The 25,914-nt window shown below is 38.1% G+C and overlaps 2 protein-coding genes and 1 long non-coding RNA gene across 4 annotated transcripts; 1 reads left to right on the plus strand and 2 right to left on the minus strand.

Annotated features, from left to right (window-relative positions):
- Positions 1-1,278, minus strand: LOC136244996 (fructose-bisphosphate aldolase C-like). The gene has a single exon (XM_066036525.1). The coding sequence runs from the start codon at positions 1,208-1,210 to the stop codon at positions 122-124; it is 1,089 nt and encodes a 362-aa protein (XP_065892597.1). The 5' UTR covers positions 1,211-1,278; the 3' UTR covers positions 1-121.
- Positions 1,277-25,628, plus strand: LOC136244994 (nucleolar RNA helicase 2-like). Of its 2 annotated transcripts, XM_066036522.1 has the most exons (20): positions 1,277-1,378; positions 1,426-1,555; positions 1,603-1,686; positions 1,736-1,755; positions 1,843-1,923; positions 2,198-2,236; positions 2,456-2,534; positions 2,727-2,823; positions 3,154-3,242; positions 4,471-4,613; positions 4,664-4,723; positions 14,918-15,007; positions 15,059-15,115; positions 15,278-15,382; positions 15,638-15,757; positions 17,139-17,212; positions 18,841-19,000; positions 20,205-20,339; positions 25,236-25,280; positions 25,331-25,628. In XM_066036522.1, exons 1-20 carry the CDS (start codon positions 1,367-1,369, stop codon positions 25,520-25,522), a joined length of 1,812 nt encoding a protein of 603 aa, XP_065892594.1. In that variant the 5' UTR covers positions 1,277-1,366; the 3' UTR covers positions 25,523-25,628. The 2 variants fall into 2 exon arrangements, with proteins under 2 accessions (XP_065892594.1, XP_065892593.1); XM_066036521.1 differs by having other exon boundaries at positions 14,918-15,115.
- On the minus strand, positions 12,231-12,877 carry LOC136244703 (uncharacterized). The gene is made up of 2 exons (XR_010695531.1): positions 12,639-12,877; positions 12,231-12,509 (listed from the first exon to the last, which is right to left on the minus strand). It is a non-coding gene; the product is annotated as an uncharacterized lncRNA (long non-coding RNA).
- Positions 25,629-25,914: the final 286 nt, after the last annotated feature.

The following is a 25,914-nucleotide window of genomic DNA, read 5'->3' on the forward strand; positions in this document are numbered from 1 at the left end:
TTGACATTTAATGCAAAGAACGTGATAATTCTACACATGCTATAGAGTTGCATAAAGAATGTGATAATTCTACATATGCTACAGAGTTGCATTCTCCAGTTCTGAATAAATGAAGTATTGTCTAATACTGATGATCAGCCACAAAAAGATCCTTTCCTCCAGCTGTCGATGCTGCGTCTTCTCCCTCGTACTTTCCAACACTTGCTAGCCCATTGCACTTGGCACGATGAATAAGAGCATCTTGGGCAGCAGGGACATTTTCTTTCTTGCCCTTCCATGCTTCCAAGACACTGGCTTGAAGTGCACGTCCATATGAAAATGTGAGTGCCCATGGCTTACATGCCTTGTACTTGTTAATAGCATCTAAATGAACAGTGGCTACAACCTCAGATTGTCCGCCAGACAAAAAGGTCACTCCAGGAACAGCAACTGGGATTGTACGTTGAAAGACGGTCACTGTGGCAGCAGCAACTTGTTCCGGCGTGTATTTCTTTTCACAACTGTGGCCCGGTAGAACCATGTTGGGTTTGAGTAGAGTACCTTCCAAGTAGACGTGATGATCCAACAGTGCTTTGTATACAGCAGATAGAACTCTCTGAGATGCCTCAATGCATGCTTCCAAGTCATGGTTCCCATCAGTAAGGATTTCTGGCTCCACAATTGGTACTATGCCATTGGCTTGGCAGATGGATGCATACCTCGCAAGCACATTTGCGTTTTCCATGACAGCTAGTTGTGATGGCATGCCATCTCCAATCTTCAAAACACAACGCCACTTGGCAAACATGCAGCCCTCCTTCCTGTATTCCTTGCACCTTTCAGCTAGTCCATCCAAGCCTTGTGTAGTGGTTTCTCCATTAGTTCCTGCTAGAGGAACAACACCTTTGTCAACTTTTATTCCTGGAATGGCACCCATGTCCTTTATTAGCTTAATAAAAGGAACGCCATCGGTTGTCTTCTGGTAAACTGTTTCATGGAACAAGATAACACCTCCTAGGTTAGTGCCAACTTTCTTGTCTGTAGTAAACAGTACCTCTCTGTAAGCCCTGCGGTTTTCGTCAGTGTTCTCCACACCAATGTTGGCTAACCGCTTGCCCATCGTTCCTACGCTTTCATCCGCAGCCAAAATGCCCTTGCCTGGAGCAACAATAGCTTTAGCGACATCATTAAGCTCCTTCTTCTCTGCTTCTGTAAGATGAGAGTGAGTCATCTTCTTGACCTTTACTCAACAAGTGAACTTTACACTACACACCTGAAAGAGGAAGTTGGTTACCGTATTTCCGATTTATGTACAAAAATAATTATTTATTATTTCGTAATGTAGTCTATTTAATGCACAATTAATTTAAACCACGTGTGAGAAATCATGAGTAGAAAGGTACTGGTATATTACGCTGTCTTTTATGTAGCTTGTGTGTTTGCTAGAGAGTGTGCGAAGATGTCTCACCTGAAATGACTCCGAAAAGACCCAAATTAACTGACGAAGCCGAGCATAAGAAGTTGGGAAAATTATCTAAATTCAGAATTTCAAAAGTCACAAGAAAATCACTAAAGAGTGAGTGTCAGTATGCTTTGAGAAAGCTGTTTACACTTGTCTTACAGGTCGAGGCATCAAATACTTGTTCCCCATTCAATACTCTTCTTATGATCATGTCTATGATGGCAAGGATGTGATTGGACAAGCAAGTACGTTGATAAATGTATCATGTTATGGTTTTATATCTTGGATTTATAGGAACTGGCACAGGGAAAACAGTAAGCTGGTTAACATGTATGATGTGGGTTCAAATTGTGTAGCTAATTGTGTTGCACTCACCAACTGACCTTTTTGTATTTGTGTAGCTGTCTTTTGCCCTACCACTTGTTGAGAAGCTTACTAGTGATGATAATGAATTACGTGACATTCGTGGAAGGCCACCACTGGTTGGTTTATATTGTTTTAGCTTGTGTGTATTATAGTGTGTTTGTGTGTGGTTTAGTGTGTTTGTGTGGGATGTATTCACATTCCTCTGATTCTCAGTACTACACTAGACCACCAGTGGTTAATGAGTGTTGTACAGGGTGATGAGGTATATTAACAGTGTGGTCATTCTTGGATGTGGGTGGACATTGTGTGATACCTGCATATTGCGTTGACCATACATTTGACATCTAATAACACCTTCACTGCAACTCTTATGATGTTTGTATACTTCAGGTATTGGTGATGGCTCCAACTAGAGAACTGGCAATACAGGTATGTGAGGATGTTTTAGGATCATATGTACATGCTTATCAAATGAGACCATCAACTCTTGTGAGTAGTGTCAAGATGTCTATATACTGTGGAGTCTAGTAATGGGCATTGTCCATGGTCTCATTTGTGATTTTATTTATTTATATATACATTTCTGTCTTGTAGCTCAGCAATAGGAGTTAGTTGATTTTTCATTCATTGTATATTTTGTTTCTGTAGGTAGCCGACGAGTTCAAGGCATTGACAACCAAGTTGTCTATTACATGTATTTATGGAGGGGCAATGTATGAGCCTCAAGGTATTTAGACAGTACATAAAATTAATGTAGAATTCGGATATCATTTGAATAACAGCAGTCTTTAAATACTGTATTCCAGTCTGAGTAATATATTTAACGGCAGTGTGTCCTTTACATGCTGCTCTTGTGTTTTTCCATCAGCAGCAAGGTATATAAATTATTGCTTTGAACTGTTTTGTGTTATTGATGTAGAGTATGCCCTTCGATCTGGTCTGGATATTTTAGTGGGTACTCCTGGTAGAATACTGGATCACATGCACCGAGGAACTCTCAGCCTGAAATCTGTGAAGTATGTCACCACATAATGATTGTCATATGAGTACTACATGTACCTGTACTTTGTCAAATAGTCTTCTACATTTTCTCAGTAAATTTACAAGTTAAATAGTGCTTCACTGAGCTTTCCAGTGCCACAGTTTTTCTACTCCTTAGTAATTCTGTATGTACTTTAAGTAAACAGCAAGCTAATTGTGGAGTAAATTCTCATGATCAGTGGGAAATTTTTGGGATTGAAAACAGGTGGCTCTGTTTTAAGCTATTCCACAGAGCTTGGTAATTATTCAGTTTGTCATTGTGTCACGTAGCACAGTGGGATGATTGTGTGTGTCTCACTGTGTAGTCATATGGTACTGGATGAAGCTGACCAGATGTTAGAGAGAGGGTTTGCTGAGTCTGTTGAAGAAGTTCTTGATGAAGTGTTCCACAACAGTATGTGCTGTGTTTGTATCTTATATGTGACTTAGTAGGCACCTTCACCCACCTTGTATTACAATACAAGCCCAGGCTTTTACTCCCTAGATCCAGTTCTAACTGAATCAATGTGTAGAATCTAGGTATTGATTGTACACTTTTCACAATACTTCATTCCTGGGATAGTGTTAATGGGGTGGTGTAATGAAAACGCTGTTGTTGAGCTGCTGTTGGCAAGTCACTGGTTTTATTACAACCACTAAGCCAGGGGGCATACGCAGGATTTTTTTTCAAAGGGGTTTCCACCAGTGTTGTATTAGCAGGCTTGCAGGATACAGCCACATGCCAATGTAGGAGGATCTGGGATACTCCTCGAGGGAAATTTTGAAAAATAGATAGATGCTTTACAGTTCTATTAGGGTAAGTACTGTATCTATTAGCTAGTGTACTATATGTTGATCTCAAGAAGAGACTGCTATATAAAGCTTTTCCAAGAATAATACTGAATGAAGTAGTTACGTAACATATTATGATACATAGCCACTGCCCAATTTTCAGTTATTTTGTAGTTCGCTTTGTGGTGGTTAAGCAAGCATTATGGTGATTCCCAAGCATGGTCCCAGGTGGCCATCTTGGCACTGCATCCAACTGGCTAACTGGTACACATCAGTAAAGACAGACAATGGATTACTGCACATGTTGTTTATCACTAACGAGTTGAACTTGATTGTATAATATATTATAAGCTGGCTTTGTTTTTCTCAAGACCGACATTCATCTGGTGGCTATAGCAATTTGTTTGTTGGATATCTTCATTCAACACAGTGGATACAAGTGGTACTGAGTTAATTATTGTGTTGTGTGTCTGCCATATAAATGGCCTCAATGCATCAATATATTCTATTCTCACAATAAGCATAGACACCTTGACAATATTAACTATTATTGCTTATAGCAAAAAATGGGTTGTGTTTCATTCTAATTAGTGCACATCTAGAGGAAATATGGTAAACTCTGGTGCTGACACCCAGATAACTGAGAGTTTGCTTTCAAAGGTGGTTTCTGGAAACCCATACCCCCTACATGCACTAAGCCAACATTGTATAATTAATACAAAATGGGCCACCATACAGGGATTAAGTGTTGTATCGAGCAGTAGATGTATGCCAATCATTTTGTACCCGGCCATTTAATGGGTCAATAAAAGTACTATATATGTATGTAACCTTTTCAAATAATCTTATAGGACAAATGAAGCCTCAACTTCTCCTATTCTCTGCCACCATTCCTGCCTGGGTGAACAAGACAGCCAGCAAATACATGAACCCAGACAAGGAAGTTGTTGATATGATCGGACGTGACAAAGTGAAAACTGCTATTGCTGTGGAGGTACAGTTTGTGTTAGTTCAATGATATATCTTTACTAGTGTCATTCGTAGCACAAAGCCATCAAGTGCCCATACTTGGAGAGAGCTGCAACAATTGCGGATATTCTTCAGGTAATATGTTGTACAGTGCTGTATGTTGAGTTCCCAGTAGCATGTAATACTGCTACTATGTAGCTTGTGTAGGGAAAATTTAGAAATTTTACATTCGATTAAAAAGCAATGAGACATGGTAGGTCATCTGCACCTGTAGCTTTACTAGTGGACATTTAACAGTTTTGTACAGCCTGTGAAGTAGGGATTAAGTATACGTAGCTGCAGGTGTAGATGACCTCCCTTGTGTAATTTTTTTTTATTTGTATGATCCCTGCTCAAGTGTAATTTTCCTTACAGTTTTTAAAACTTTTTGGAATAACATAATTCATTGCTAGTGAACCATCACATGCCACATTAAAAGAAAGAACTGTGAGACTGAATGTGTGCCCTGACTATCAACTACTAAAACACGAAGTGGTCATTCTGCTTCAGTTTCTGCTACACCTGTGTTCCACCTGTTATACAGCATTAAAAACAAAGAGCAGTGCAAGAAGTGCCATGGCAATTAATCCATTACTATAGAAATTACAACCAAACGTGTGTGTGTCCCCCTCCAACTATCAATTACTGAAACATGGAGTGGCCATTCCATTTCAGTTCCACCTGTTATGCAGCATTACAAATGAAGAACAGTATGAGAAGCGTGGTTGCAATCAATCCAGTCACACTACAGAAATTAAAGCACCGAAGCCATGATACTTTACTACACGGTAATGGAGAGAGAAAGGGACACAAAGGTAAGTCCGTGACGGATGCATTGCAACTTCTGTGGTTGGCAAAAAGGCATACAGGCTAAAGCTACATTGATGAGTGAAGAAATCAAGCCTGTAGCCTTATCCATAGTTGAGTTATGCTTGGCTGGAGGCATATGTTGGTCAGACAGTCAGTTAGTAGACAATTCTGTAAAATTGTTTTTTAAAAATAGAAATTGGGGTTGCTCTGAAGACATTTTTGAGCTTTGTTATGCCTAACCAATACTGTCAAGTTGTCATGAAGGAAAGATGAGGCTGGTTTTTGGGCAAGAAAGCCCAAACCTCCACAATCTGTACTATACAATACAGTGTGACAATGAAAGGTCCACTGTTATAGCAATTGTACATGTTCTCATGAAAATCTGCTGGTAAACAGCCCAGTGTATCCCACATGATCTGTATGGTGATGTAATACAGTGTGGTGTCTGGTTCACTAGAGTACTTACCTAGTGGAACTTGTCCAGAATTCCGTTTAACTGCTCATCAAATGATTGTTCTATAAGAGTAGTATTATCTAGTAGAGTGCTGTGACCTCTTGTAAACTGTAACTGTACAACTTACTTTGTGATCTTATAAAAGCAAACAACTGCTTTGTGTTAGTTTAGGGATGACACATCTACACACCCACAATTTTTTTTTTGCTTATTCATCGGAGAATATTTTGTAAACAGGTGTCTATTTGAAGAGTGTATGTTCTATTGGAATTGTTAAATGGTGGACTTCAATTACTAACTGAACTGTCACTATCTGAACAGTTTTTGTTACGAAGTAGCACTATAGTTGTGAGGTGCTTACCTGTACTGTTGGAAGGTACAGCCTTTATCATTTAAACTTGCATCATTACTTGCAACCACAGTCTTGAGTGTACAATGTGTTTCAAGGATCAGGCTAATCTTAGTATATTTGTAATCAGTTTGTGTGCTTACCATGAACCACGATAGTGGATTCACTATAGGGATCACCCAGAGGAGGTTGGACACACTCTAAGCGCCATATAAATATATTGCCCCTAATTGCATTGTTTTATTTGCTATTTCACGTGACCCTCAATAGTCACAATACAAATTTAAAAAACGATGGGGTTGACTGGGGTTGATTAGATATTCAGATTGTGCTTAAGCTTCAAGGTGATATACTTTGTTTTGTAAAAGCGCTTGGTGATTGGGGTGAAAGTAATAAGTTACGGTTTGGTGTATAGAACTTATCCAGAATTGTCATGTACGTATTCTATAATCAGAACAATGATACTTTACCGAATTAAACTGAGATCGATGTATAAACCTCTTCAATAAAACGAGTTTCGAATAAATTTTTTTAGGGGCACTTGAATCGTGTCCAACCTCACCTATGTTTTTTTGCAGAAATCCTAATAGAACGCACACCTAAAAATTGCCTCATAAGGAATCCTTCAACTCTCAACAACTGTGATGCTTCTTTGCAAAAAGTATAGGTTCACTAGTGAGTATCAAGTAGAGAGAAACAGCTAGTATATAAACTGAAATTTGCTGTTTTGTTTGTATTACTATTATTCTTCCTATGGTATGTACAAGTTGAGCTGGATCCTGAAAAACAGCTAAAAATTAAAATTTGTTTTTTTCTCAAGAGAGTAAACATTTCAGCCAACCAGATGATTAATGGTGATGGCAAAAGGTGTCAACAGCAAACATGGACAGTTTGGCTCCATTACAAGTTTGGGAAAGACACTATATTTTATGGCTTCCTGTAGGAAATGTATGGTAAAAATTTTGACTGGCCGTAAATATTATGTCAGACATTTAAACAAAAAGATTTTGAAATATTTTAGCGGGTCAAACAGTACTACAAGTACCATATTTCAAGATTGTGTGTAATTCTATCCATGAGTTACTAAATGTTTTTGAGGATCCAGCTCAACGCATACATACTATAATATTATTATTTTGTTTATGGATAAAAAGTAGCATGAATGGACCCCTCTCGTGTGTGACTTTTTAATTTTGTTTTCCAATAAAAACAGACTGAGGGGTATTGAAAATCAAAATACTCTGGACAGCTATTAAAGGCATTAAGGGTGCTCGCGGCTATCTGAAGCCATACAACATGCAATTTTTGTATTGTTGCTAATACTCACATAATGTATAAAATGAATCCATATGCTACTTACGTTGGAAGTGCTTCTCTTTCTCTTCAACACAAACCAAACAGAATTCTTCTAGCCTATACCATTTTATAACTATGCATAGGTCTTTATGAAGCGCTTAAATCGAAACTAGTCCTCCATTTTTCACAGTAGCGCACTGGAAACCACGTTGAACAAACTTCAGCTTATAACTCACAACTCTATGTTTAGTATTAGTACACAGCGTACATAGAACTTAAGTTAGTACTAAAAGTGTGCTACACCATTCAAAACCTCATGTTCTCGGTGCCGTAACTCATGAAGCCATAATGCTACGGACAAAATCTAAACATAGACCTCTGGAGAATTTATCAGCGAATCTCCCTACAAAATTTGAAACCTTCACGGCTATCACTCAAAAACTAGTTTTTTTTTGTTTTTTTTTTGAAACCATCAGAATAATGATGAAATGACAAAATTACATACAGAGCCTCGGACACATGCGACTACAAAGATAAGATCCGCGTAGGCATGGCAAGGATACATACAAAAATAATTAACTACAAAACTTAACTTAAAGTGTCCAGGTTGGATTACTACGTGCATAAAAGATTCTCTGAGAGGAAGTTATAGCCACAGCAGCTGCTCTATCAAGCAATGCTTTCGTCTTGGAAAAACTCAAATTTGAAACTCTTTTCATAGATGTTACTGTCTCTGTAAGGTAATGGCCAAGGCAACCAATTTCAACTGTGTGGTAATGACTAACAAAACCCAAGCGGTCAAGCTCAGCAATAATTTGCAGATATTCTGGCTTCTCCTGCTTACGTTCTCGTGCAGCAGAAAGGTCAGCACGAGAATTAAATGGGCAGGTAAGTTCCAGAAGTACAACAGATTTCATTTCTGCATTATATATAACAATGTCAGGTCGGTGAGAACGCACTAGTACAGCAGGGGGAATGGTGGCAGGAGGAGAGTCAGACGCACGTTTGCCATCCAAATCAGCAAATATTTCTACATTATCCAAACAAGCTTGCAACTCAGACATCAAACATAATAAAACAGCATCATGACGAAAAGTAAACCTGCCTTGCTGCAAAGCCACAGGACACCCATTTAGCACATGGTGACAAGTTGGACGAGGTGACAAACAAAGTGAACAAGTTGCACCAGTTTGTATATGCCAGCGACGTAAATTTAACGGAGTTGGTAATGTATCTGATGAAGCTCGCAGCACAAACGAAAGCTGGCCTGGATGAAAACCCAACAGGAGTCGATTCCACAGCTTAGAGTCAGCTTCCAGAACAGCACTTGATTCAAATTTACATTGAACAGAGAGAGTGTCCAGCTTCTCTTTGCATAGTGTCAATTCTCTAGAAATGGCAAGGTGTTTGCTAGCTGTGTAGAGCTTGCGAGCCGTAGGAATAGAGTCCAGTTGAGCTCTGGCTTCATTGAGTAACTCCTGATGAGAACTGTTAATCTGGAGGAAATTGGAGGAAAGATCCACTTGTAAGGCCAACTCCTTAATCATCGGATCTGATGAGGAGGAGATGTTGGCAAGTAAACTAAGTTTACACTGCTTTGAAATTGAACGCACACTAGGACAGCAAACACCTGGATAGTTCAAGATCACACGAGTGGCACTGCGAGGTAAACAGAGCCAACGTTTCAGGTATTTAGTAGCTAGATTTTCCATTTTAATGATAGTGGATGGTCCAACACTATCAACAGTGAGATGGAATCTGATGATTGAGAGAACATAATTCCTATAAATCCATACTTGGTACTCAAGTCTTAATGGCAAACTATCAACTTTCTGTATAAGGTCAGAGAACCTAGCAAACATAGCTTTGCCAGAAGCACTTTTGGTAGCATGAGCAGAAACTCCAATCAACTTCCCCAAAAATTTGGTCGGGCCATCTAAGATAGTTTTGGTAGTACCACCAGATAGAGTTATTCCACAAGAACAAAATTTTGTGCCATCAAACAATAAGGAAACACATTTAGATGGCTTCAGTTTTAAGCCAACATCACCAGCTTTCGAGTCTATTTCAGTTAGCACTTTAGTGTGAACTTCTTTAGATGTAGAGATTAAAGTTGCGTCATCGGCATATGCCTTGGTAGAATGTTCTGAAGATGTAGCGGTCTTAAGCTCTGATTTCCATCGAGGCTTCAACTGTTTAGGTCCTGTTGACAGTGAAACAAACCGAGCTGAACGCTTGTTACAGGGTAGCCATTCAACTTCTTCAAGCAAGACAATTTCAGAAACAATCACTGAAGAAGTATCATCATAGACTACTTTACATGAACCATCCAGGTTGTATTCACTAACTTGTGCGTTGTACCACCCCGGGAGTTCATCACCTGGTTCCAACCATTTAATGTAAATATATGCTCCAACTGGAGGGAGGTTTTAGTAAACATGTGCAAAGATTGTGTGTGCCCAACATTATTGATACAATAACCACACAAATTCCTATTGACCACGATCACCAACTTTTCAAAATAACATGTCATAAACGCTGTTCTAAACACAAAAGGCTCTGTTTTCTCTTCTTCACACACAGGAACAGCTTCTTGCTCCGTCTGGAGTCTCCAAGTCGCTCTTGGATAGGTTACGATAGGCACCCATCATCAGCAGCTTGTAACGCCTTGTGATTCCAGCTGGTAACATTGTCCCCTACATAAGCAGCTTACAATTACAATACTAACTACCAGCATACCCTATCACTCGAGAAAACAAGGCATGAATGCATGTTGCCTACAAGCGAAAAGTGCGTTCACACTTGTTACCTTAAATAACACTTACTTTTAGATTAATTCATAACTGTTGATCCATCAGACAATCATTTGCTAACACTTCAGTGACGATTCTAAAAGCAAAAAAACATTCTCTGGCGCAAAACATGTCCACTTAACACAGATACTACAAGTATGTGTAGTAATGCCAATTATGATGCAATAGCTGCATGTGGTTTCTGGGCTGGCACTTAAACGGCTTCAAATATCAGCGAGCACCCTTAACCCATTAACGGCGGTAGCCGCCTAGAAATCCACATGATTTGGCAAAGCACGCTAGTTTAACCATAAAGCAGCTCCATAAGGGCCGACGCACGTGTACTAAGATTTGTACGACCACACCCCTTTGGTTACTAGGATAAATGGTCCTTCCCGCAAAGCGATTCGCATTTTGCGCGTAAATGACATAATGGCATCCCGACTTTCCGTAACAGACGTTCTCGATACTCTTCTTGATGATGGATTCAGCAGTGATGAGAGCGACGATAATGAAGGAGAAGAGATATATGCCTACTTGGGCGAGCCTGTTCTCCGTTGAAGCGAATTGGAAGCTGAAGCTGTACTCGAACCAGTGGCAGACGCTTGGGATGCTGCTGATGACCTGAATGAGGACAGAGATGATATTGAAAACAGGGACAATCCTTCTACTGAAGACATGAACGATCCTACTACTGAAGAGAGGGTTGATGAAGAACAGTTTGATGATGCTTCCAGCGAACAAAGTGAAGCCATCAGTAGGACAGGAAGTATTAGTGATCACAATGATAGAGATGAAATTGTAAGTGATTTCACATAGATATGAATAGGTGACAACTAAGGTATAAATGGTTGATGATAAATATGCACTGGTGAAAAGAGATAGAATACATACAAGCATACAAATAGAAAACATACAGACAATAGATAAAAAAATACAAGTTTTGGCTAAGTAAAATTATAACTGATTGGTATATCATATCATATCACCACCTTGTTATATCGATACTATCGATAAGTAGTATCGATGTATCGATATATCGTGGCAACACTAAGTTACAGCGCCCACAAAAATAATTATTTGACTGGTAACCAAAGTAACGGCTAGAGCTACAGTAGATATGCCGCTTAGTCTACTATTTGTCCAGAATTATTTGCGGAACACGGAGAAGAAGAGCATTACAGTACTATCAAGTACTGCAGTGTGCCTTTTGTTATAATTATTTATCATGTACAAAATTGTTTGAGGGCGGGTTACTAAGTGAACATGTGTAGGTGACTAAGTGAGCATGTCAGGTGACTAAGTGATTTAGTAAACCTGCAAGTGAGCCATACCATAGTCTAATTTATTTTAGCACTTCTGCTTGTTGAATTGACAATGTTTTATGACCACATTCTTACTAATCAAACAGTACAATAGTACTGTTTAAGGGTGCTCGCGGCTATTTGAAGCCATACAACATGCATTTTTTGTATTGTTGCTAATACTCACATAATGTATAAAATGAATCCATATGCTACTTGCGTTGGAAGTGCTTCTCTTTCTCTTCAACACAAACCAAACAGAATTCTTCTAGCCTATACCATTTTATAACTATGCGTAGTTCTTTATGAAGCGCTTAAATCGAAACTAGTCCTCCATTTTTCGCAGTAGCGCACTGGAAACCACGTTGAACAAACTTCAGCTTATAACTCACAACTCTATGTTTAGTATTAGTACACAGCGTACATAGAACTTAAGTTAGTACTAAAAGTGTGCTACACCATTCAAAACCTCATGTTCTCGGTGCCGTAACTCGTGAAGCCATAACGCTACGGACAAAATCTAAACATAGACCTCTGGAGAATTTATCAGCGAATCTCCCTACAAACTTTGAAGCCTTCACGGGTATCACTTAAAAACTAGTTTTATTTTTAGTAAACATGTGTAAAGATTGCGTGCGCCCAACATTATTGATACAATAACCACACAAATTCCTATTGACCGCAATCACCAACTTTTCAAAATAACATGTCATAAACGCTGTTCTAAACACAAAAAGCTCTGTTTTCTCTTCTTCACACACAGGAACAGCTTCTTGCTCCGCCTGGAGTCTCCAAGTCGCTCTTGGATAGGTTACGCTAGGCACGCCATCATCATCAGCTTGTAACGCCTTGTGATTCCAGCTGGTAACATTGTCCCCTACATAAGCAGCTTACAATTACAATACTAACTACCAGCATACCCTATCACTCGAGAAAACAAGGCACGAACGCATGTTGCCTACAAGCGAAAAGTGCGTTCACACTTGTTGCCTTAAATAACACTTACTTTTAAATTAATTCATAACTGTTGATCCATCAGACAATCATTTGCTAACACTTCAGTGACGATTCTAAAGCGAAATAACATGCTATTCTTCGAGCTATTCTTCCTCGTGTTCTCTGGTGCAAAACATGTCCACTTAACACGGATACTACAAGTATGCGTAGTAATGCCAATTATGATGTAATAGCCGCATGTGGTTTCTGGGCTGGCACTTAAACGGCTTCAAATATCAGCGAGCACCCTTAAGTAGGGATCCGGGTGGATTTGGCGCGCGCCTCAAATTTCAATCCCTCAAAAATCATCCTAGAAATATCTCACGCAGCAAATAAACCTTTTACTAAAGAGTCTTCAAGTTTCTAACTCTATTTCTAGTGTTATATATCAGGAAACGACTAGAAAAGTGCTGGAATTTTATTTCTAAAAAATCGCTAAAACAGAAATTTTCGTCAGCCTGCCAGCCTGACCACATTCGCAAGGCTACAGGCCAAACGAAGCAGCGAAGGATCACCATTCTTTGCCACAATATTTAACTCGCTGCTGGGATGTGCCTTTTCGGGTTCCGACAAGTGTCTGCCTTCTGCGCTTTGCCTTTCCTTTTATCTTCAATTACGGATCGTCTTCTTCTTTTCCAGTCACGGAGGCGTTAATAATTCGTATCGACACTTTCCTTAGAGCAGCCGTATTCGGACGCCACAAAACTAATAACGGATTCCGTACTGTAAGGGCAAGTAGATGCCTGTATAGCAACACTTGCAAAGCGATCAAACAGCCTAGCGAAGTAAGTGCAATACTAACACACTGCCATGCCCTTATCAATCAGAGCGCGCGCTCGTACTTAACGATCAGTGGACCACGCCCATTATTAATGGTCCAGCTGTAACTAATTGTAGAAAACAGGAGATAGAAACCCTGCATGCCTTTCAATTTAGTAATTGAGCAGCTTGCATAAAGCAAGCAGCAAGATCGAGATACTCTAATAGAGCAGTCAGTGCCAAAGATCAATAATAGCTATATACCTATACCAAAAAGTTAACAAACTAGTGAATTAAAAAAATTGTTAATTTAGAAATGGAAGTAGGGATCAAGCGATAAAAACTACTGAAACAAGTGATTTGAATGATGGCAACTATTACAACATAGCTTTGTGGGGAAATTCCTACTTTGGCATTGAACATATATGGTGAGGTGGTGAGATGCCAATGTAAGGATTTCCCCACAAAGCTATGTTGTAATAGTTGCCATCATTCAAATCACTTGTTTCAGTAGTTTTTATCGCTTGATCCCTACTTCCATTTCTAAATTAACAATTTTTTTAATTTGTGTAAAAGTGGTCCTACCCATGTTCAGTAACCTGAGTTAAAAATGAGTTTAGCTTCTCAGTGTAGTGTGTGTTAGTTAAGTAATGGTGAGAAAGAAATTAGCATGGTATACTTAACTCATTAACGGTATATGGCGGCATGGGCATCATAACTCACCCTTAGAACAAAATTTAGCCTCGCTGTAACTTGTAAAATGCATTTCATAGCAAGATGTGCTAGTACTGAAGCAGACACACCCATAGATGTGTCGTTTCTGGGATAACTGGATCCTTCCCAGACTAGTGCGCATTATGTGCAGTAATAGCATAAAGTATATCCTTTCATAATTTGCAAGTTAAATTGTTTTCGTGGGTTGAAAAGTATTAAAGTGTTATACATCAATGGAGACAGGTAAAGTAAGCTGCTTTATCCCAGATGTGGCATGGTGTGCATATACGCATGCGTAATAGCAAAAGAGAACAAATCACAAACTATAGGGTGTAGTTGTGGAATGGTTTGCACTGTAAGTAAGCTGTATAGAATAGTTCTTGGAGTGTAAGGCATTTTTGAAATAGTTAGTTGGATTCCATTGTTTGTTCAAGGTGGTTTTTACTGAAGTTTAGACTTTGTTGTTTGAAAATTTTGCTGCGGTTACTGTAATGTAAACAAAAACAACATAGTCAACCTCCAGTGCTTAATGAAGTATTAAGACATATATGGTTACCAAGCACATGTAGTTCTGTGTATTGGATGGTTAGTGTGACTTGATTCAGCAATTCTGCCAGTGGTCCTTGATAATCTGGCTATCATTGGGTTAACTCATTGTTGCAGTAGATGTGTCAATTCATATATGAAGATATGCATAGAAATCATATCACTAGTGTGGTACTTGACTGTTATAGTAACTGTCAACAATTGGTAATGTTGGATACCTCATCATACTGTACCTGTACTGCTGTTGTTATACTGATATTACCCACTCAGGTGTACAGCGGTAACAGTGGTAGAGCTATGGTATTCACTTCCACAAAGATAGAAGCCAATGAACTAGCTCTCAATGCTGTCCTTAAACAGGTAATTGACATTACCTCACTGTATAGTTGTGATGATGGTATGTGTGTCCAGGACTGTCAAGTCTTACATGGAGATATTCCACAGAAGCAAAGAGAAATAACATTAAAAGTAAATTTTGTTTTGTGTTACTCTATGGGTTTGTGAATTCTGATCTATGTATGTGTTAGGTTTTGTTGTGTCTATGTACTGTACATATATTCACGGGGACCACTTGTGTGATATATAATTCATAATGAGATTAATATGTTTGTGTTGATGTTCGTATCTTAGAGTTTTAGAGAGGGAAAATTCAGGTGTCTGGTAGCAACCGATGTGGCTGCTAGGGGACTGGATATTCCAGAAGTAGATCTTGTGGTGCAATGTGAGCCACCTAAGGTGTGATAGATGTCATTGTTAAACTTTCCATTCATTTCAGATGCACACATGCATCTAAATGGAACGTGTAGTATAATTATTGTATTGTGCAAAGTATAGATGGTCACAAATATACAGTAGTATGGTCACAATCTCAGTATTTCAATTGTGAAACTGTACACACAACACATACACACATTACTACACACAGTGTACACACATTGTACACTACACACATTTGATATTGTTATCTTGTATTCTGTTTCACATTTCAAGGACTTAGATGCTTACATTCATCGTTCTGGCAGGACGGGCCGAGCCGGTAGGAATGGCATCTGTGTCATGTTCTACAAACCCAATCAAGAATACCTCATTAGGAGTGTTGAAAATCGTGCAGTAAGTCGATGTAATTAGTACGGCAGTTAATTTCTTCTATGCTTATTTGTTTCTCATCCACCAATACTCTAAAATCTAGGCGGGTAGATTTAGAAAGGTCACATGGCTCAATCTTTACAACTGTAAACAACTGTAGTACAAGAAGTGTTATGTCATTAAAGCAATGATTCAACAATGGCGTAGCTATATCAGATGATACCAATTGTCACCCCTATGCTGTTAGTATATGTCTGTATAGAGATAGTTTGCCCAGTATTATTCGAGACTCCTTTTTTGATTGTACAGTAACTATCTTTAGTCAACATGCTTAAGCCATATGTAGAACTTCCTTAAGAAGCCAGTAGGATGTTCATTACTGCTCAGCCACAGCATCACCCTGTATGGTAGCAAATTAAGTAGTTCACTGGATTAGGTCAGTACTGGTAGATTAATAACAGGATTGCTACTTTGTTAAGTCCTTCTGAGGAAGCTCTCCATAAAAGATGTATCCATAAAAATGTGTTGGTAATTGAATTGCTAATTATTGCATCTGCAACCTCTGAAATGGAGGACTTCCTGTGTGCCAAGCTTTCTTGTGGTATCAGAACTGCAAAAGATCAGCAGAAACTTGTACCGTGTAACAGTATAAAGCTGCGAGTATAAAGCTAGTACGCTGCATATATGTGGATACCACAATTGATTTTGAACTTTGTAGTGTCTGAGTGTGTCGGATGCGTCTTGGCTATTTTAAAACTGATCTCCAGCCCTTTGTCAAAAGATGCTATTTTAAAACTGCATTGGCAAACCAATCACTCCTGGAGCCGTCCACAGACATGAAATGATACCGCCTTATCACCATCTCTTTCAATCACGTGGTCACCACCCTTAATGCAAGGTCTCCCAGTTTAATACACACTGTGATACTATGCAATTGCACATGTTAGAAATAATTCTTAGGCTTTACATTTGAAAATAAAACCTTTGAAATTAATTTTACCTGGATGTTCTTCAAAAATTTCTCCTCCAAAATTGACTCATTATATGGGAGCTCAACTAGCCTACAGTCATTTCAACATACCTATTGAACCGATCCAAGTTGAAATGAAATTGTAGTACCATATTAGGGGATAAGTTGACAACTTATAGACAGACTTCTGCAAATTTAAACTCATAGCATCAGACATTATCATTTCATTTAGCTGAAGATTGAACTTGAGTTTATCAAATTCAATTTAGCTAGCTGTTATCACTGCCAAAGTTTCCCGCTATGCGATAGTCTGTGCACGGATGGTTTCACTCAGGTGTAGCTTAAACAGCAATAACCCTGTGCATGTGAGATGTTCCACAATTTTTCACTGTGTTTAGATTTATCTTAGTTAACAGCTCTTATTTAAATATGCAGGGCATTAAGATACAATACATTGGAGCCCCACAAGCTGGTGATATAATAACAGCAGCTGCTGATGACAGCATCAAGTAAGTTATCCTTATAGCTATATAATGTATAGTGTTTCTAACACTACAACTACTGTACTAGCCCTAATATGGCTGCCTATTTGTCTGGCTTCTTTGACATGTGTAGGCATTCCTCCTCATTGTTACACTACTGTACATATTAACATATCCAATTGTAGCTGTAGAACTACATTAGTTCATATTATCTATGGCTATAAGAATGATTCTTTTTGGTTGGGTGATATATACCCACCGTTACCATATGTGGAGTGTATGTACTAGATCTTAGTGGGAAAGGAAGTGAATTGGTAGCCAATGAAATTCAAAAACATCAAAAAAGGCAAAATTATGTGCATGGTCAGATTTGCTTGCCAAATATGGAATATGTATGCTCAGTAGCCCATGAAGTCAAGTATAAGTATACCAGCTGTTTGATGTAACAAATCATCATAGTCTGTAAGATAATACTTAAGAAATGAATATGTGACCATCTCAGGGAAAACTGATGTAGTTCGCACAACTTCTGAATTTCTGTTTTATTTTTTCAATGGCAACGATTTTGTTTATGTCTACCGCATTGTAATCAAATGCACATGACACACAAACCATTGGGGCTACAGAAATTAAACAAAGATTTTCAAACTCGCCTACTACGAACTCCCCATGGGTAGGCGAATCAGATGATGTATAGGTTTAATTGATTTGAGTCTTCCTTCTCTGAGTAATGGCTTGATTAAAACTTGCATAAAATTTTCTATGTACCATGCGTAATTTCACCAATTTTTTAAAATTTCGTTTTTCTCAAAACGCATGCTTGTGCAAACTAGATAGGTTTTCATTGAGACGGTCACATATAACAAATATCTGTACTAGCTATTCATTTAGTCTTTTTAACCAGGTGCACGCCCTGCAGCCAGCTTTTGGCCAGCTGTGGGCATGTGCCTGGTTACTGTAATTGTATTGGAAAAAGTGTGTGTGTCATTTTGTCCACATGAGCAAACAGTTTTGTGTCAAAAGCAGCCTGCATACACTGTATGTGAAATGAAGGCTTTGTAAACATTGCACTACACTTTTAAGAAGTTAAACTTTATGTTGAGGCTGCTACTTCAAAATTTGAGTTAAACAGGTTAAAGAACACATTGTGAACAACTTTCCTAATGGACTATATGGTCGAAATACATGTACAACGGAAAAACAGTGTAATACTATTATAGGCTTCGTAGGATACCAGAATTATCAAATTCCTTCTAAGAGAATGGGGAGACTTACATGAACGAAAATGAAGGGCACCCTTGAGGCTTTCTCTAAACAATTTATGTGGGAAAACACAATAGATACACATAAAACAGTTGAGAAGATATTTTTGTACGTAATTGTTTGAAGTGGTTTGTTATAGTCATGCTTCCTTTGCAGTGCATAGCAATGTACCAAATTATAATATAATTCATGAATTACAATATACACTAAATTTACAAATCTAATTATCTAGCTGAATTTAATTAGCAGTAGCATGAATATAAATACATGGTTGATTAATTACCTAATGGGATAATATTAACTGCATGGACACCTGGTTTTTAGAAGTAGCATAACATCAAAAATAAATATCAACTTTTATCTGTTGTTTATATGTCAATTGTTTGTCTAAGATGTCTAGAGAAAGTGTCTCCATCAGTGCTTCCTTACTTCAATACTGCTGCTGAAAAGTTGATAGAAGAGAGAGGAGCCGTCGAAGTTGTGTCTGCAGCATTAGCCTACATCTCAGGTGTGACTGAGATGAAGTCAAGATCGTTGCTCTCCTCACAACCAGTAAGAACATTGTTTTATGTTTGTTATTAAATGCTAAATAGCTGGATATAATTGAGGGGAACTGTTTAGTGGACAGCCCAACCTTATAAGGAAAACCTCAGATTAGTAGTAATGCTAATAATCTCTGTTGAATTGCTATACTACAGAGTGAAACTAACAGCAATATACTTTGAGAAAGTTGTGTGTACCTACTTGCCAATGCACGTGTGACTGAATATGCAATATCCAACCATCTTCCATCTGAAACATGTGGGATTTTAGCAGATCCAGTCACAAATGGCCTGAATAACCTATACAAAATAGACACAAATGGTAAAAACTGCTTAACCCTTAAACGCGCAAAGGCCATTATAGTGGCGCTCACGCATGGCAGTAAACAAAGCGCTGTAACTTCCGAACCATTTTCCCTATGGCTACGCAACTGCCATCATTTAATTCGTGATGTAATAGCGAATGAAATGATATGTAGGGTTTTACCCTACACTGAAACACAGGGCCAAAACTCGCCATGAAACTAACTTTTTACGAAATGAACACGTAAAACTGTTTACATACCTTTGGAAAAAGACTCGTATCTCCTTCCCAGTTCATTCTATTGTTCTGCAATAAACGCCGATCGATTCGCCATTCAATTATGCCTCAGGCCATATAAGGGTCACGTGACTCAGCCAATTACAAATATGGCTGCCACCGGAAGGAATACGAAATCGCGAAAAGTCAAGACGCTGTTCTTCATCGCTTCATAACAAGTGAGCGCCTGTTGTTACAGTGGTTATTTAAACTTCCCCTGATAGCCTATCGAATAAACTTTCTGTTTATATAAGGTGTTAGGCTAATTCAGCTTAGCAAACTCTCACCACTTTCAATATAAAACCAATTTTGGTAAACACGCATTTCTCAAAACCTGCATGCGCGTTTAAGGGTTAAAGTTGTGCACAACCCCTCTGTAATTATATAAACTTAACATAGTAGAGTAATTGTCTAGTGTAGATGTTGTTATAAATTACCAACTACTCCTGGTATGAATTGTGTGCTATCTGACTTTATTCATCCTTGGAGTTCTCTTGCCATTACAAGAGGTATTGTGAGGAACTCCAGTTAAATGAAGATCACTTATTGTTGTATATATTTCAATATCCTTTGTAAATTTTGTGATGGATTATTAGTTTGGTTTGGATGATGTTTATGTAAATTGTGTCTGTAGGGCTTCACCACATACCATCTGTGTAGCTCAGCAGAGTTCAGAGGACCTGGGTACATGTGGAAAGTTATTAGAGAACATTTTCCGTTGGAGCTGAAGGATGCTATTAGAGGAATGAGAATGTGCAAGGATAGTAAAGTTAGTCAAATGAAGTAGTGTACGTGCTTTGAAAACTTGCTATGCTGCTATAATATATATTGGAATTCTGTCAATGTATCGGTGTGTTTATAGTGTAGCCATGTCCGTGATTGTGTCCATTTGCCTACAGACAGGTGAAAGTTAAAGCAAATACAGGTATTTTAAGGACAGTAATTTTTACATAACTCAAATATCCTATTCCAAATCAGCATAATTATGTCATTATTTAATTCTAGATTCCTTACCCTTTCATTAAGTGTAAATATGCATGCAGAGTCACACTGTAGAGCTTAGATTAAACCTTGTATAAATTATATAGTCACCAAATAACACGGTGCCAATAGCATAGTCAAACAGTGAAATAATATTATGTGGTATTTGTACATTAAAGAAACCCAGAGATGTTTGTACCTTTGTAGGACACTTTTCTGGATCCATTTTTCCTTAGACGAATGTTCATTCTAATCTTTCTAATTCCCGTTTTCCTCAGCACTTATTTAGTATATTCACCCACCATGACTTCATAATATTATGAAGTCTTGCACTAGTTTGTTTGCTAATTTAATGGCTTTGAAACCTTCTGAACCTGAAAGTGAAAGCAAAGCCTTCTACAAGTCTAATAAAAAAATTCTCTCCCACTTGCATAGTTTAATTATGAATGAAGCATTTTCCTTGGCAACAAAAGAGAGTGAATTCTATTTAACTTTGTAATTATACCACTCAATGCAGAGGATATCTGTAATATAATTATGTACAACTTAATTGTGCACTACAGCAACATGATGTACCAATTATTCCAAGTTTACCATAGTATAAATTATATCCCTGTGTGAAATAATGTACTTATGGTACATATTAGTGGAAACATGCTGCCGTAAATATTGCAATCAGCTTTCAATACAATTCTGTCATTAGTGAAAATGGTTATGGTTGGTGTAATTTCTTTCTCTAAATCTAGAACTGTAGGTCTACAAAATAGAATCAAACTAAGTAATAGTTAGACTTCAGACCACAGGGGTCTAAGTAATTTAGTAACCCGATGGCCCTGTGTCGTGGCGCCTGAGCGAAGCGAAGGCGCTACTACAGGGCCTGAGGGTTACTAAATTACTTAGACCCCTGTGGTCTGAAGTCTAAGTTATTTAGACCCTTTATGTAGTTGTTGTACCTTAACATTGTTGACAGCTGCTTGTAACAGAGAAATGTAGCGTTCATTAGTAGAAACAAGCCATTACTCCACCGGGTTTAAAATTAATTTTCAGGTGGCGATGCGTTGCCAACGCTACCAGTCCGGGTGCACGTAATAAACATGAAAAGGGTCTAAGTAAACATGAAAGGGTCTAAGTAAACATGAAAAGGGTCTAAGTAACTTAGACACCTCCAAAATCCACCAAATTCACCACCAAAAGGGTCTAATGACCAATAATTTAGTTATACCGCATTATCAAGTTGACAATACCGTACCGTTTATGAAATATCAATGCTGCTCAGTGCTATCCAGAATGCCAAATCAGTTGGAGCAGCCAGTTTCTGCTTTTTCTTTTGTACTCTTACAGAAACTAAAGGCAAACACATTATCCAATTGTCTTGAAGTTTGGCACATGTAAAGGGAGTCAAATTTTAGTACCAAGTAGGAGTACCAAGTTTGGTTTGAAGACGATTAATGGTGTGTCCAGAAGACCTGCTAGCAGGTTCGTAAAACCTGCTAGCAGAAAGGCCTCACTTTGATCATCGATGTGCTATGCTCTCCCAAGCATATTACAGGCTAATAGCTTGCAGTGGGCAAAGTTACCCATGCCAACATGAATTGGACCATTCCATCCAAGTACACAAAAATTAGGAATTTTCAACTGGAATAGGAACCATAGCACATTGATAAAAAGTACTGAAACAAGTTGGAGTAGTGCCCAATATTAAATCACAGTAAAACAATAAGAAGTGTTTTGCCGTGATGTAATATCGTGCACTACTCCAGTACTATTTATCAATGTGCTATGGTCCCTACTCTAGTTGAAAATTCCAATTTTTTGTGTACTTGTTAACTTTTTTTGTAAATTACAATTATAATGACTGGTGAACCCATGCATACTGCATTAAAAGAAAGAAATGGCACCGCATGCTCCAGCTATCAATTATTGTCTGAAAAGTGAAGTATCCATTACGCTTCGTTGTCAGCTATGTTCAACCTGTTGCACAGCAGTGCAAATCAAGAACTGTTCGAAAAGTACCTCTGCAATCAAAGTAGCCACTATGAAAAATACGGACAATTCCATTGCAAAGTGAAGCCATCACGTGCTACCACCAAATCAACACCTTTTGCTGTCAGCAAAGATGAATGGGACACAAAGGAGGACACTGGTAAGTCCATAAAGAATGCATTGTATGTACTACGGTATGCCAAAAGGCGATGCTGAACAGTAAATAATCAAGCCCGTAGCCTTAGCCATTATCGAGTTACACATACTAGAAAATTCCGTTTAATAAATTTTCATAGAAACTTGTTGAAAAGCATTTCGCATTGATCTGAAGGCTCTTGGGGCTTAGTTTTTTTGTTAATCCTGTACAGCCTCATCCTTGTCAGGGAAAAATGAGGCTGGTTTTGAGTGATGTTTTTTCATGGGCCACGCCCAAACCTCTGTGGTCCCTACTGTATATGTGACTGTCTCAGCAAAAACCCCACTTGTTCGCACAATTAAATTTTTTTATTATTTTTTAAATTCACTCACCATTATCTACAGTGTCAACGGAACGGATCACCAAAGTTTCGGCCTTCTGTGGTGTGTAGTTTTGAAATTACAGCGCTAGAAAGTAGAAAGAGCAAGGAAATCGATTTGTATGTGACTACTAAAAATAAAGTACAGGCACTTGCATTCGCAGTCATATCTTCCATTTGGATTAGTCTACAAAGTTGGAATTTGGCTTACAATATTCACCATGGATTGGCAGATCAACCAAGTTTAGTTTTAGCCTTGCAGTCACTTGCGCATAGGCGTAAGAAGGCGGTTTGGTAGAAGAAACAATGACGATCTTGTTTATGTTTACCGCATTGTAAACAAACACACGTGACACCCATACCGTTGAAGCTACAAAAACAAAACAAAGATTTTCGAACTCAAGGCGAATAAGATGGTATATAGTTTTAATTGATTTGAGTCTTCCTTCTTCAAGTACTGGCCCGATACACACTTGCATATTTTTACGAATTATTTTTAAAGTATGGTTTTCTCAATACGCATGCTTGTGTGAACTATACCGGTTTTCGCTGAGACGGTCACATATACACTACTATCGTACTGTATGATAAGCATGCCTAAAGCAATTCAATTAAAGGAGGTACTGTTTAACGTTGTAGCAATGTTTGTCCGGTTGAATATTCTGTTTGTTTTCTAGAATGTTTTATGGATGTTTTGTCTTCTACTAAACCGTAGTTGGACTTTACCAAAGACCTTTCCTTGTAGAATGATTATTTTATCTGTAATGTGGGTGTGGTCTGTATGCGAAACCGTGCCTGATATATTGCTGTTGTGCCACAAATACTTAATAAGCCAACAACTTGTGACCATCATAATTACTCAAGCCGTGTCTTCACACTGTTTAATAATGCACCTGTTCTTCACAATGCTGTGATGCCATGGCACGTACAATGGTAGCAACTGGTTGGTTTCAATTATTCCAGCTTCGGAAAGCAGCGATAAGATGTGAGGGGTTTGATTTCTTCTGCTCTTTGATGAAAACATGTTCGGTCTTCTGCACTTATGTTAAACGATATCGCTTGATGATTTTAAAACATCCCACAATGACTTTACCTATGTTCCCTTATAATGTTCTGGTTGGTTAGAGACCATTTCCTTGTATCTTTGTGTATTAAAACCCTCAGTTTTGCCTTGGTTTTTAAATCCACAAAGATCCTCATGCTACACATAGGACACTTCATGTAAAAACGACCGGGATAATTTGCTCATGGGTATAAGTTGAAAGCCGGTGTGAGGTATAGATAACCATACCTTGAAACAAGAGTAATACTCATGGAGTTATAATGCTAAAATCAAGCTTGGTAATAAGTGGGCATTCATTCCCTGGATACGATTAGTGTTATATGAGACCTTGTGTAACTGGGTTGTGTAGAATACCCCCACATACAAGTGTTTGTATCTAAGGAAGGAAGAAATAGAAGCTAAAGTTAAATCTATTGCACGTCCCTTCATCGTTACTACATGAAGCAAGCCATTCATTATGAAATTTCTTAGCTTCTTGTGTACAACTTCCTCTGCTCTAGCACTCCTATTATGGTAAATGTTATTTGCTACTTGATTTTGACAACATTCCATTTATATTATTGGACCAAATGTGACCCACTGAGTGTAAATTGACTAGACAGTGAAATAATACTCAAATTAGTACTTATCTTGTTCATGTAGAATATTAGAACATCTTTTGTTTCATTTCTAACCAAACTTTAGTAATCTGTATTTGTGTACATTGTTGTGAAATGCAATTTTATCTAAGTTGTGTTTTCGCCGTAGTGCTAGTAAGCTTGAGCTAAACTATACCTTGATGAATTTCCCAGGATGCAATGAGACGAGTCCTTACTCCATAGGCTGTTGCACTTTTGTCATAAATAGGCATCTGTATTTATTTTATTTTCACTATGGTTCTGTACAAATCAATTGTTTTGCTGTGGCTGCTCTCCAAGATTATTCTACAGGTAAGACCTTAACTCCCCATTGGGTTTTCGCTATACGTAAAATAAATTGGGTTTTCGCTTAGCGGGTCACATTATTGTGATAGCTTAGTAGTATTTTACCTGTAATCACACTAATGGTTCCTACTGTTAAATTACTTTTGACAAAACCTCCTCATTACCCTACTTACAGTTACGTATCCTTTTGTTTGTTACAGGGAGTAGTTTTTGATCTACCCAACGGATTTAATGAGATAGTGAAGGTAACGTGTGTAACTAACTTAGATATGTCATTATCTGTTATGCACGTTAGAATCAATGGAAGGATAGTGACAGAACTTTCCTGAAGATTCCCCAACAGTTACCAGAACTACAGGAAAGAGCAGATGGTGGCTACAATAGACAATATGGCGGTGGCTGGGATAGACAATACCAACAGCAGCATTCACAAAGGAGAAGAACTGATGGTCATTATAACCATCAACACTGGCATTCTAGGCATTGAAAATTGTGCAACTGATAACGATCAAATTATTTTAATGATTATTTGTATTTAAATATGTAGCTATGTATTAAATCAAATCACGATCAAAAATAGTGTTTTCAAAGTTTATGTGTTTGTCGTATAGCTTTTAACAGTTAGTGATAAGCTATATGCCCCTACAATGGAGCATCATATATAAATGCCATTTAACCATTGGTTGTATAATAGTGGACATGGTTTGTTTGTTTCAAAATTTGTTTTGGCTAATCTGGCTACCACTCACTTGGAAATTTTGTACATAAATAAGTAATTAATGATAACAAGAATGGACTGGACTGGATTTATGCCTATTGCAATTATGTTCAGTTTCTTTGCATATTTTATGCAAGGGTACATAATATATAGAGGGAGGA

The sequence above is a fragment of the Dysidea avara genome, chromosome 14 (genome assembly GCF_963678975.1).
Source record: "Dysidea avara chromosome 14, odDysAvar1.4, whole genome shotgun sequence".
Taxonomy (NCBI): Eukaryota; Metazoa; Porifera; class Demospongiae; order Dictyoceratida; family Dysideidae; genus Dysidea; species Dysidea avara.

Excerpts from the sequence above, each read along its gene's own strand:
- LOC136244996 (XM_066036525.1), bottom strand. The coding sequence starts at position 1,210 with ATGACTCACTCTCATCTTACAGAAGCAGAGAAGAAGGAGCTTAATGAT.
- LOC136244994 (XM_066036521.1), top strand. Across the intron at positions 4,614-4,663 it reads AAACTGCTATTGCTGTGGAG|CACAAAGCCATCAAGTGCCC; the intron begins GTACAGTTTGTG and ends TGTCATTCGTAG. Across the intron at positions 15,758-17,138 it reads GGAGTGTTGAAAATCGTGCA|GGCATTAAGATACAATACAT; the intron begins GTAAGTCGATGT and ends TTAAATATGCAG.